Source organism: Penicillium malachiteum (assembly GCF_028827825.1).
Source record: "Penicillium malachiteum strain IBT 17515 chromosome Unknown utg000004l:1.0-4883003.0:1.0-4884900.0, whole genome shotgun sequence".
Taxonomy (NCBI): Eukaryota; Fungi; Ascomycota; class Eurotiomycetes; order Eurotiales; family Aspergillaceae; genus Penicillium; species Penicillium malachiteum.
The window spans coordinates 4312420-4325843 of NW_026643097.1; the positions used below are offsets into that span (position 1 = coordinate 4312420).

General features: G+C 44.7%; 4 protein-coding genes across 4 annotated transcripts; 2 read left to right on the forward strand and 2 right to left on the reverse strand.

The window, feature by feature from the left end:
* Positions 1 to 339: 339 nt before the first annotated feature.
* N7483_009694 (amino acid transporter) lies at positions 340 to 2463 on the reverse strand (the record flags this gene model as incomplete). Its single annotated transcript, XM_057093121.1, has 9 exons — positions 340 to 807; positions 881 to 1210; positions 1279 to 1298; positions 1349 to 1726; positions 1788 to 1884; positions 1919 to 2018; positions 2079 to 2102; positions 2161 to 2231; positions 2305 to 2463. The coding sequence occupies 9 exons, from the start codon at positions 2461 to 2463 to the stop codon at positions 340 to 342; spliced, it is 1647 nt and encodes a 548-aa protein (XP_056944295.1).
* Positions 2464 to 6302: 3839 nt separating this feature from the next.
* Positions 6303 to 7266, forward strand: N7483_009695 (uncharacterized protein; the record flags this gene model as incomplete). Its single annotated transcript, XM_057093122.1, has 3 exons — positions 6303 to 6543; positions 6607 to 6836; positions 6892 to 7266. The coding sequence occupies 3 exons, from the start codon at positions 6303 to 6305 to the stop codon at positions 7264 to 7266; spliced, it is 846 nt and encodes a 281-aa protein (XP_056944296.1).
* Positions 7267 to 8486: 1220 nt separating this feature from the next.
* On the forward strand, positions 8487 to 10031 carry N7483_009696 (MFS multidrug transporter; the record flags this gene model as incomplete). The annotated part of the gene is made up of 2 exons (XM_057093123.1): positions 8487 to 8662; positions 8732 to 10031. 2 exons carry the CDS (start codon positions 8487 to 8489, stop codon positions 10029 to 10031), a joined length of 1476 nt encoding a protein of 491 aa, XP_056944297.1.
* A 702-nt stretch (positions 10032 to 10733) lies between these two features.
* On the reverse strand, positions 10734 to 13081 carry N7483_009697 (uncharacterized protein; the record flags this gene model as incomplete). Its single annotated transcript, XM_057093124.1, has 2 exons — positions 10734 to 12847; positions 12904 to 13081. 2 exons carry the CDS (start codon positions 13079 to 13081, stop codon positions 10734 to 10736), a joined length of 2292 nt encoding a protein of 763 aa, XP_056944298.1.
* Positions 13082 to 13424: the final 343 nt, after the last annotated feature.

Genomic DNA, 13424 nt, shown 5'->3' on the forward strand with positions numbered 1-13424 from the left:
CCGTCTCTCCGTGTGGCGCAGGTCCACCAAGAGTCCTACGCGCGTCACTTAGTAAAACAGTATGGCGACATAAATTGACTAATAGAGTATGTGAGTAGTGATAATTTAAATAATATAATTTTATATTCAACCTTTCAGTGAGAGAGTAGTGTCGAATTGGTGAGAATAATTCTATCGGTGTATGTGGCCATATTTCAACCAGATGTAAGCATAAATACCTCATAAATGTATATTTGAAATCATTTAACTAGAACATAGATCCCTGTCAGATTAAGATATCTCTGTGATTCAATCCCTATCTACAACATTGGTAGTACTAGTACTTCAGTTTTCAATCTACTATGCTTCCACCACTTCCACCACAGGTCCCTTATACAACTTCCGCGCCCGAAGAAAGTAGTAGGCCATGCAGAGAAGACTGACTCCCACAAAAATAGCGACACTATAGTTGACTTCGCTAGGCGAAGGGTGTTTTGTTGTCGGCCAGCAACCAAAAAACATCATAATCACTGAGAAAATGATAGCGAAGATATTGTTAACGATCCCAATCCAGCCCTTCAACCGGAAAGGACCCCACACCATCACTTCTCTAGGGATATTTGGACCAGGCTCTGCAATATCTCCCTTCCATCTTCGATAGAGAATCATAGAAAGGGAGATAATATAAGAAGTGAAGAATGCTTGGAGTACCAAAGACAAGATAATGTTCAGTACCACCGAAGATCCAATGTTGATCAGGGCGAGTAGACCAGCAGCAATCACAATGACAATAGTACTGTGGAATGGAATGCCGACTCGCGTTTGAACCTGAAGAGAAACCGTCAGTAGATGATCGACAGGGTGGAGGAGCTAGAGCATTGGGGCATCGGCGCTAAAGTACCTGGCTGATCCACTGCCATCCCGGAATCGCCTTCTCACGGGAGAAAGCCCACAACATGCGACTGCCAGATGAGATACCGGCGAGTCCAGCGCAAATTTGCAAGGCAGAAACCATACTGGAAAGAGTGATGGCGGCACTCTTACTACCAGTGGCATCTTCTAGAATGTTGATGAATGGGTATGCAGCGCCGGACTTGAGGATGGTGCTGATGTCTCCAGCGGTAAATAAGAAGGCGATCATAATTCCGAATCCCATTCCCCCATTGATCAAGACTGCTGCTAGCATTGATTGGGGTACGGCGGTACTACTATTCGCGACTTCTTCGGCCATCTACTTAGTCGTTAGTAAAATGCGGGCATACAAGCCCTGAAGAAAGTATCGCAAAGAGAGATGCTTACGTGAACGGCGCCATCAGTCCCTAAAAAAGTGGTTAATTCGACTCATATTTACGGCTAGAGTCGGACTTACCAAGAAAAGCTGCAACAGCTCCTTTCATGCCAATAAATGTGGCCAGGGTAACATCATTCCATCCACCAAGTTCATATGACGTGGCGAAGACAGCCGATGCTTTGGCTCGGGGTCCCAGGTACAAGAGAGGAATTAGGACTGCGAAGAATCCAAACACATGAATGATGAGAATGAAGACTTCAACAATCGGCAGTACCATGCCCAAGCAAGTGTTCATGATGGTACAAATACCCAAAATTGCCCACATCATAAGAGTGACGTGCCATCCTTTGGGGTCGTACTGGGGATTATTAGATGCGATCGTGCTCTGAAGAACACTACCAGCCAGATAAATGGCAGCTGTTGGACCAGCCGTCCAAGCAAAAATACAGATGCATCCTGAGTGACCAATATTACTTAGTAAGACGTTTCCTTCATGTTTAGTTTAAGGCTGACATACCGGTGATATAGCTCACAAAGCGCTTAGCAGACGGAGGCGCGAGGATACTCGTCCAGTGATACTGTCCACCAGCCTTCACCACCGACAATTTCAGAGGCTAATCCCGTTTCAGAGGATGGGAGAGCACTTACTGTCGGCATCATACTCGCCAGTTCTCCCATGACAATGGAAACACTAATGAATCCAATCCAAACTCCAATGTACCCATATACTAAGCCAGCAGGGCCACCACTATAGTTGGATCAATCAGCAGTGCTCATGCAGGATGTACACGATGATAGGTAAACTTACTTCTCAAGACCCACACCGAGATTCCTATAGGGAGGTCAGGATAATTAACAATGAAGAGCAAGAACAGAATGGTATTACGAACATCATTATCGCTTCCCATGTCAACATCAGACTGCAAGTAAAGCCAATGATGCTTGTCAAGCCGAACCGACGCTGCATAAGATCGTCAGCCCGAGATCAAAGCAAATCGCCACCACATATCACCTGCAGAATAGCAACATCATACCTTGAGCACATCTTTTTTACCGACTCGAGCAAGGTCCGCAGCATCACGACTGAGTCCAGAACCACTCTTTCTGTCTGATCCAAGAAGATTCCTACCATCAGTCCAAGTCGACTCAGACTGCCCCTTGGACTCATGCACAGTGACCATCTCCATCTCCATATCGGCGAATCTCACAATTCACGAATTGAAAGAAGATGGGAAAAAAAAGTCACCGAGACAAGAGATCAAAGACTCCACGTGGAGATATGCTTCAATAAAGGGGAATAAAAAGCATTCGAGAGTGAGAGAGCCCCAAGTGCTTCAGCGATCACCATGCGAACTTTCTACTCCTAGTCACTTTCAGCGGGGTCAGCTCGGTTGCATGAAAGAAAAGAAAACGATGATCAAAGTTTTTTCAAATTCAACCCCAAGTGTTACAAGTACAAGGCTCGACTTCCAAAAAGGATCATAAGCATCAGCCCCGTGCAAGGTTGCCACCAAACGGGGAAAATCCCAGGGATCATCCCCAGCAGATCCCTGCATCGGGAGCCACTTATTTTCGAGCTTATGCATGACAGTAGGGATGGTAACCAGCACATTCTTTGTTTCAAGACCTCCATCAATCTCCACCGCCATGATCTATCATGCGCCATGGTGGTTATGGTGGGGGCCGAAGAATGTACATCGGGACTCGATCTCCAATAGGGCTGGTTTCCCCTATGCAGTCCCATTTGAATTCAAGGTTATGGTTGAATTTTTGCCCCCAAATGCCAAATCTATTGACCATGGATCCCTCGTGCATATGTGCATATTACAAGTTATTTGGGGGAAATTAAAGTCTGGAAGGATGAAAAAGGCTGGAGAGGACTGTTATTGGGGGTGTTCATCCCTTCCAAGACATGGTTCTAAGCGGCTAGATGTAAGCCACCGTGATTTTTCTTTGTTTGAAATTCAAGCTTGAATCATGGTTCTCTCAAGCTCTGCTAGCTCTTTGTTTTAATCATTTGATCCCCGCACCATACAAGGATCAATGATCAAAAGTCCCCATCCTTTTTGAGAACCTCAGTACCACCCCGTTGTCTCGAGTTTCTGTTTTGTCCCAAATCGCAGGCATGGAAGATCACTCTGACGCCTTGAAAGTCGTCTCCTGCTTTCTTGTGATAGTCTCGGTAGGAGCTGTAGCTGCTTGTCTATTTGCAAGTTGGCAGCTCCTCAGGCGAAAGTACTTGAGCTTCGCTCTTCTTTTTACCACATCGGTATGCTCCTCTCCATAACTGTTGTTCTAGGTGGGTCAAAGACAACCCCGGCAGACTAACAATGAATTGTAGTTATTCAATGCAGGGTCATGTGCTGCAGTATCTATAGCTGCGAATCATGGATTGGGAAAAGGTGCAGATGGATGTTCAGATGCTGGACTAGCTAAAGTACAGAAATCCTTATATGCGATGGAGATACTTCACACAATAGCTATTGGTCTGGGAAAGCTTTCAATGGTCGCATTATTCTCCTTGCTACTATCACCAACAGGCATGACAAGAACCATCATTGCGACCGTGGGTTTTTTGATCGTATGGATTCTTTCGATGGTAATTGCCATTTCGGTCCAATGTTCACCACCTGATGTTTGGGATCTAGCAAATGGACCTTGTATTGATGCGGTAAGTCTGGACACGGTTCCTCTCAAGACAATACAAAAAATCTAACTTGAAACAGTCCGAATTATGGCGATACTTTGGCGCAACAAATATACTCATCGAATGCCTGATGTTTGGGACGCTTACCTTTTTCATCTCAAGGCTTAATATGAAGATCTGGACTCGTATCATGGTTATCAGTTGTTTCAGTGTCAGGATCATGTGAGTGAATACGCGTCCGACTCGGAAAATTCATACTAATCGAGGATTCTTACTAGGGATATTGCCGTAACTGCTGTCCAGTTAAACTATACCGCAGCTTTCCATGCTCGTGGATGTTCGCTACAACTGGAGCTCTGGCCATGGGTGATGTGCAGCCAAGTTCTGCAAACCGTGACGATCATCTCTGCGAGTACGCCCCATCTTCGGGATTTTCTGGAATCATTCCCCAGTGGAATGTTCCGTCTTACTACTGAGATCGAATCAGGGTCTTGAGGATCCCGCAGTACGTCTAAATGAGTTCACATGTTAAAATGTTGATAAATTTATTAATTAAAGTGATAAATCATGGGATCATTATAAGAATGAGATTGAACATGCATGTGACTTTCGAGATCTTAAAATAAATTGTAACCTGAAGAAATTGCTCATGAACACGTAACCGCTAAAGTTGCACAGTCGCTAGTTGATGGCTGCAACCTGAAGCTCTGGGTCCCCCAATCCTCGAACATTCTCCTCGCCGGGTGAGGAAATCGGCTGACTAGCGACGAAAGTGGCCAGAGCCAGTCCGAGAAACACGAAGAAGCGCATTTTGTTCGTCTGTAAGAATTGGTCAATCGCTTATGTTTCAGGCGGTACTGATCTGACTCGAACCTTTGTCACAAGGGGTGCTATCTGAATTCTGCGACTAAGGTAAGTGTTTGATGACAAGCTGATTAAAGGAAAGATCCAAATACGAACATGATGCTGAGACGACTGGCGAGAGAATAAAGGAGAGGAATTCCTGATTATGGAGTAGCATGATCGATGTGCGAATGATTGTTCTTATACAGGGGTGAGATACTTACCGCAGTTAGGGATATAAGATCCGTAGAAAGACTATTCGACAGAGCGATTGAGACACAACCATCTAATGAAGCAATCGTGAGTAAGTTTGATGCCTTTCGGAGTCTGTATAGAGTCCGGTGCTATTCCCAATTTCATCTCTTCAGAGAATCTAGCCAGTATTTTAGTTCTCAACTCTTCGGACTCACGCACTTCTCCATGTGAACTCGGATCCCGAGCTAAAACATCTGCATCTATCCGCAAAACATTTTTTTAGTGGGATTTGGGGGCGGAGAACCTGGGGCTAAATATGGATCTTCTTAACTAAAATGATCGACAGATCGGCAAAACCCACTACAATCCCACCTGGGCAGGGTCTTCAATGTGACATAGGATGGGTTGCTGCATGAGCGGTAAAGTGTGACAAAAGCTAATTTGCTCACCACCAGCCTTGCTTGACGCGTGAATAACATCTAATGACTTTATTGATTTTTTTTTTCTTGCGGAGAAAAATCCAAACAACACATGTGTACGGAATCCGACAGCGGCCACAGCTCACATGCCTATTTTGGAATAGATTACAGACCGCCTAGGCTACCGCTCTTACACAGTTGTGAAATTTAGGCTAATCCTAACCAAGACCCACGCTCTCCGCGGCATCACACCTCACTGCCGGTGACCTGCCTGGAGTACAGCGTCACCTGGAAGACTCCGGTGCCTTAAGTTAAGATGTGACTACCCTGAAATTTAACTGAACCATCTTAAAATTATCTTAGACTGCCTGAAATCCTAGGAGTTTTTTTTAGGCTGAAATAATAATCTACAATCCTAAACTTATACTATGATAGATCTACAGTAATTAAGATAGATATAGCCCAAGCTCTCTTAATACCATCACCACCTGGGCATAGAGAGGTTGAACAAGCTGATATTACAGTCACTATTTCTGCCCGTTTTAAACTTAGTTGGGCGGGCAACCTCCGCCTACTGATTTAGGAAGCGGTAGTAGAACCTTGGAATGGATCATTGTAATAGCAATTCTGGTAACAATCATTTTCTGCCGCTCGAAAAATCATTTTTTTAATTCCCAAATAGGCATGTGAGCTGTGGCCGCTGTCGGATTCCGTACATGTGCAGCATCCGGATTCAAATCGAGTCCGGATTCCCGATGACGCCTCCTCGCTATAGTTTGCTTAGTTGAGAGGTAAACTTGCATGGCCCCATATGATCAACAGTGGACCTTATCTTTATTCTCAGGGGGGTCTAAAGAAGGGGTCTCCAGTTGTCGCTGTGAGAATCAATTTGCCTTTCCTTTCTCCATATACTTTATTCCAGTTCATCATGCACCCTTATCAAAAGGTTGAGACTGTCGATCATGATGGGAATTCAATTCAAGTTCCTGTTGTGGCGCATCGCTCTGCAAGAGTTCAAAGTTGGGCCACGAGGATTCTTGCTCTAATTGTTGTTGTTTTATCTCTGACTCTGGCCTGGGGGTGGCATTGTTACCAAGAGCTGTATAAAAATGTTGCTGGTGAACATGTCGAATCCTGGAAGAGCATAGCGGTTCAGAAATCACCCTACAGTGAGAATCTGCCTTGAACAATCGATCACGATCAATGGAAACAACGACCCTAACACACTATAGCGGGCCTCACATTCGACACCCAGATTCCTTATAGCCATCACACCGAATACACCAGCCACAACAAAACGCACGCTGATGAAATGTGGGAGAGCCTTAGCATTGATCCGATGGTCATTGCTCCTACCAAGGAATGGGCAAAAGAAAAGGGTCTGACTGGATCGTGGGCCTTTCCCTGGGATTCAAACCGACAAATCTACTTCGTCAAAGTTTTCCATCAACTGCATTGTCTAGTAGGTCGTCCAATACCCCCTAAATATTCCAATGCTAATGGAGATATCTCTATAGAAAGTCATGCGTCGGACATACCACCAGCTCTGGGCTGGTGAAGAGGCCTCTATTCCTTCTGACCATATTGAACATTGTCTCGATAGCTTGCGACAGGATCTGATGTGCAAGGCTGACGATACCCCTATGCCATCCCTGAAACTGTACAATGGTGGCGGGGAAGGCCAGGCTATGCAATGCAAGGACTTTGATAAGCTGGTTGCCTGGACTCAAGCACCGGAGCGTAATGCCTGCTATAAGCGGTTGACCGACTATCAAGTTATTGTTCATAGTGTGGAGCGGTATGCTTTTTGTCCTCAGGATAGTGAGCATTATGATGCGATGGAAAGTTATTTTCAGAAACATGGGCATTATGCTGATCCATTTAGTGAGTAACTGAGATATAGTTTGTCGCTATTAGGCAGCAGGGAGTACAAATGGAGAATACAGAGGTTGAATGCAGAACAGATTCGGAATACATGATGCATGCATGATAAATTACTAGCATGGGATGATGCATAGTCTCCCTTGAAACCTCCTTGAACGAATGCATACAGTTTACAGGAACTTCGGACCAAATCAAAATTAGAATTTAAGCTTACCGCTACTTCTATCTCCTTGAGCAAGCAATTTTAGTATCAAATGCAAAATGAATGGATACTAATGATATTACAGACCAAAGGTACAAATATGTGAGGCTTCATTACATCAGACAGAGCAATAAGGATAGGAGTAAAGCGAACCTGTCTATCAATCTGATCTGCAGTTTAGGAGCAAAATAAAGCCTCCGCCACTATTAAATCCAAGGTCTTATGCAATAGAGCGGAGATATTGCGCGTTCCACGAGCATCAGACAGCATTCTATCCACTCAAGTCTCGACCACTTCCGGAACTCTACAGCATCAATGTAATCCGATCTGTACGCGGAGAGGATTCAATAGAAAATTTGAAGCTGTTCTCTGGCTTTGATTATCTGTGGCGACCAAAGAAATCTCAATGCTAGAAATTGAGTGAGATAATACTATTCATGATGGTCAGTAGTAATATTATGTCAATAATTTAAACTTGGACTATATAGCACATCCCTGTCAGCCTGAGCCATACGGCATAATGACTCTTATTAAAATCTGGCAGTAAAAATATACACGAATGAATATCTTAGTCTTGACTATAGTTTTTTATTAAGCCAATTTATTCGAATGTCTCACTTGAGGTCTTGAAGTAAGCAGCAGAAGGACAGTTTTGTTACCATGGACAGACCAATCGACCCCTGGTTTTGCGGAGAGTGGATCGCCAGTGCAACGCCAAAGATGAATTTTGGAGTGTTTTTGTCTCTCTTTTTCTGTTTGTGTTTCATGCAACTAACCAAGCATACAAGCTCAAGTGGGTTGAGAGGTTGAAGTGGGAAGAGTCTACCTCTTGCAGCTCCTGTAGCTCTTTCTCTCCCACTACTACAACTATCACTGGCAACAACCTCCAAATACCAAACACAGAGCGGCTCTGTACTCCCTGACTCACACCTTGCATACGGAAATGTCTTAGAATTTTCCAAATTCTTCGACTTCTTCAGATCCAACTCGTGTCAACCACCCCACATTTCAGGGGACTTTATCAACATGGAGTCGGAGCCGAAGACCGAGCGTGGAGAGGTCATTCCCATCGATTCCGGTATAGATCAACCCACCACACCTGTGGTGGATTTTACAACAAATGATCCCTCAAATCCACTAAACTGGTCGAAAACATACAAATGGTCCATCGTCGTACTGACTGCGTGCCTTTCCACGGTGGTGTACGTCCAACTCAACACCCATCTCTCTTCTCCCAATCGCTCATACTAACAAGTTAAATATCACAACAGACAATTATGTACCATCATAGCCGCGCCTGTTTCTCCATCGATATTAACCCATTTTCACTCCGATAACTCCCTTTACCGCACCTTAATCGTCTCCATCTGGGAACTCGGCGAAATCATCGCTCCCTTAATCTGGGGTCCACTCTCCGAACAATATGGCCGGCGATGGGTTCTCCATGTCGCAAACTTCCTCTTCGTTGCTTTTCTTGTCGGGACCTCCCTAAGCACCAATATCCAAATGATCATCGCCTTCCGCTTTCTCAGTGGAGCCGCAACAGCGGCATCGCCCATCGGACCTGGCATTGTTAAAGATCTATTCGCAGAAGAGCAGCGCGGTCGCGCAATGTCTATCATGTCTCTGACGGGTGCGCTTGGACCCGTGATTGGACCTATTATCGGATCTTACTTGGGCCAGAGAGCTGGTTGGCGATGGGCATTCTGGTTACCGACCATAGTATCCGGTGCGCTTTCGTTGCTACTTTTTGCTTTCTATAAGGAGACCTACAAGGTTACTATTCTCAAACGGAAAGCTAGGGAGCTTGCGGAAAGCACAGGGAATCCGCAAATCCGCTCGAAATATGAGATTGAGAATGAGAATGAGACGACTAGCCAACGCTTATTCCGCACTGCTATTCGTCCGCTTCGCTTACTCTTTAGATTCCCTCTTCTTTCTCTGATCACACTTTATATCAGTGTGGTATATGGTTTCACTTACCTCGTGATGACGACTATTGCCCCAGTCTTCCAGAATTCCTATGGATTCTCGGAAGGTGCATCAGGCCTGAGTTTCCTGGGTTTATGTCTTGGACTTGTATTGGGAGCTCTTCTGTGTAGTTGGACACTGGATTACTACATCAGCATCATCAAAAACCGGAATGGTGGGCAATCACCTGCACCAGAACAGCGCCTACCGCCCGTTTTTCTTGCTTGTATCTTGATGTGTGGGGGACATATACTATTTGGATGGACTGTGCACTATCACATCCAATTTGTGGTACCTATCATCGGAACTGGAATGATCGGGTTTGCTCTCGCAGTCACAACAATCTCGGTGCAAACCTACATCATTGATTCATTTGGGATATATGCTACCAGTGCGATCAGCGCGATGCTCGTGCCTAGGAATGCAACGGCGGCTTTCTTACCATTGGTGGGTCCGCCGATGTTTGCTTCCTTGGGATATGGCTGGGGAGGAACATTGGTCGGACTCTTGGTACTGATGTTCGCACCGATGCCCCTCCTGCTAATGCGATTTCGCAAGAGGTTACAGGCAAATAATTCCCATAGCGCTATTATGGATTAGATTAGAGATGATGTTATACCATCTTATGAGGAGATGGAAGTTCTGCGATGGCTACATCTGGAACTTGAATATACACAGAGTGTAATGAAAATTAAATATGCATATTACCAGTCCCTTCAATGAACTCGATTCGAGAATCTTTTAGGAAGTCTGAAAGAAATTAAATGCCCGGAGACTGAGTTCGCGCTCAGTAAGTAGAGGGTCTGAGATCGGGAGTGGGCATTTCAGCGCTGCCCAGGTGTAGCCTGAGACTACCTAGTCAATGGATCGATGTGCATTTCAACTGGTGATTGTGGTTTTCAAATTCAAGTGCTGAGTCACCCAGTATCAACATTTTTTGGAAGATTCAAGATTCAATTTCAAATATCAATAGATATCAGTTAAAACTTCCAGAGTCTTCAATATTCGATACGCATCGATTCAAACTTGATGGAACGATAGTACCGTATAGTACCAGACTCAAGTGCTGTAATATCTTGACATTCAGATGTTTTGATGATGTGCATACTGTGCACTACTCCAGGGCTATTATTTACTTCCAAGTTTAACCTTGGAAGTACTAGGTAGTAGCCTAAGTTTATGTACATACAACACAAAAGAATACGCTCAGAATCAATGTCGGAACCTTCAATGTTAGAAACATTTGAATGTAATTACATTATAATTCTCATAATATCCATTTTCTCCATCCATGTTGATCCACTAGCACGACTGCTTTATGTCTTGGAGTAGCCATTTAGATGCTAGTCGATCACGATCTTCTTCGTCAAGTGTTCTTTCCCGCACTCTAACAACATGCTCAAGTAGATCTATAGCCTGTTTGATCTGTCCATTGGAGCGATATGCTCGTGCAAGTGTATGCTGGGATCCCAGTCGACTAGGGTGTTCTTCATCGAGTGTTCTTTCCCGCACTGTAACAACATGCTCAAGTAAATCTATAGCCTTCTTGGTTTCTCCATTAGAATGATATGCTCGTGCGAGTTCTTGCTGGGATTTCAATTGACTAGGGTGTTCTTCATCAAGCATTCTGTGCCGTATTGAAACTACATGCTCAAGTAGATCTATAGCTTGCGTGGTTTGTCCATTGGATCGATAGGCCCGTGCGAGTGTATGCTGGGATTCCAGCCGATCGGAGTCTTCTTCATGAAGCGTTCTCTTCTCCACTTCAACCACGTACTCGAGGAGTTTTATAGCCTGCTTGATTTGTCCGTTGCATTGATATACCTGTGCAAGTTCGTGCTGGCATGCCAGCCGGTCAGGATCTTCTTCATCAAGCATTCTTTTATCCACTTCAACCAAGTACTCAAGGAGGGTACTAGCCTGCTTGAACTGTCGATTAGATTTATATGCTCGTGCGAGATTGTACTGAGATGCCAGTCGATCAGGATGTTCTTCATCAAGCGTTCTCTTCTCCACTTCAACCACGGACTCAAGGAGCTCTATAGCTTGCTTGAACTGCCGATTGGATCGATATGCGCGCGCAAGATCGTACTGAGAGCTTAGTCGATCAGGATGTTCGTTGGTATATAGGTTTTTGTGCCATGCGTATGCATCTTCAAAAAAAGTAATAGCCTCTGTCGCCCGACCATCTGCTCGAATACATTTTCCAATTTTAGACAGTAACATATACCTGGCTCTTAGATCTTTACTTTCATTTTTTTTGAGAATTTCACACGCGTGTGGCAGATACATCCTCCATATCTCACGGTTTTTATATTCCTCGGATGGAAAACACTCTTTAATTTGTTGCGTCACTGCCGTGACAATCTGTTGTGTCTTTTGTGCCTCTGCTATCCAGACTCGTGTTGATAGCTGTACGAGGCTGTGCATATCAAACATGCCCTCCTTGTCTCTCCTAGTCAGGAATCCATAGTTGCACAGCGTGCCAATTGCGAAATCCATATCTTCTTCTGAATCAACAGGGAGAAGAGACCGTGGGATTGCTTTTGGCTGAAGGTATGACATAAATTCCAATAAATCAGCAGCCAAGGGGTCGGAGTCTCTGATCTGATTAAATGAGATAAGCCATGTGGTAGCAACAGCATTTGGCTTCTTCCGGTAGCGAGTGCTATCGTGGAAATCTCGCTTTGCAAGACGTATACGGTCTTGTTCGGTTTTATGCATCAGCTCAAGGTAGCGTGTGGTGGTTCCTTTGTTTCGAGAAATGTAGTAAGCTGCCTGTGTAATAGCTAGAGGTAGAAATTCCAGCTCCTGCAATAACTTCATAGACGATTCATCGTCAGATAGTAAGTCTTTCCCCACAATCTTAGCCAGAAAAGCCATTCCTTCCTCTTGTGTCATCTTTTGCAGCTCAAATACATCCGTCCCTGCGAAAGATATTGCCACGTCATAGGATCGGGTAGTAAGCAGAGTGATTCCTTGCTCGCCAGATGGAAAATACTGATCGAGATTATCGAAAAGTAAGTCGATGTCATCGGCATTATCGACGATGAAAAGCCACTTTCCAGCTTTATCAGAGCTCAGTTGTCGACAAACTAATTCCATAAAACTTCCATCATCTGGGGTTTGTGGGATTTGAAGTTCTTTCGCAATTTGCGAACAGGCTTGCTCAAAACTCTCGATACTTAGGGCAGGAACCCAGAAAACAGAGCAATCAGGTACATACGCTTTCACCCAGCGAGCGAGCTGAAGGGCAACCTGAGTTTTGCCAATGCCACCTAGTCCATAGAGGGCCAACTTTTCGGTTTTAGGTTGGGAGAATAGCTTCTGTCTCAGCTCATCCAACGTAGATTCACGGCCAGTAAAGTGACGATTGCTCAAAGATGGGATAACATAATGGGCTTGAGATTGGTCGCCTTAGAAGAATAAGTATAAAACTCAATCTTGAAACTTATGGGTTTCGTTGACTTACGAGACCTATCATTTGTCTCCTTTTTCCCTTCATTTTGAATATGAAAGTGGTTAGTGACTGGTCCGTTGCTCACACCAATCTGCACCCCCGAATTTGAGGCTCCATTTGATGACCCAAAAGATATTTTGGACGTCATGCTTTCCAGGGTCGTCATACTTTCCACAGAGACGGGGTCCATTTCTTCAATGTATAGGTAGAAAAAAGAGGTGCCTGGCATAGACCCGCCACTGCTGCAGCGGGGAAGACAAAGGTGGATAGATAGAAAATATGGCTGCTTCCAAGTTTGGCTTCGGAAATATTCGTAGAATGTACACCGAATCATTCAAGCTCAATAGGAGACCCAAGAGGAAAGAGAAAAGAGGGGTAACGAGAAATGATCACGAAGACGTTCTTGTCATCAGCCTAAGCCACCATGCATAAGCGCTTGCACATATCGGCGAATGAGGCAACTTGACAAGTGTAGGAGTGCGCCCGGGCGGGGTCAATCCAGCGATGGTCATAGCCAAAATTAGCCTTGGAGG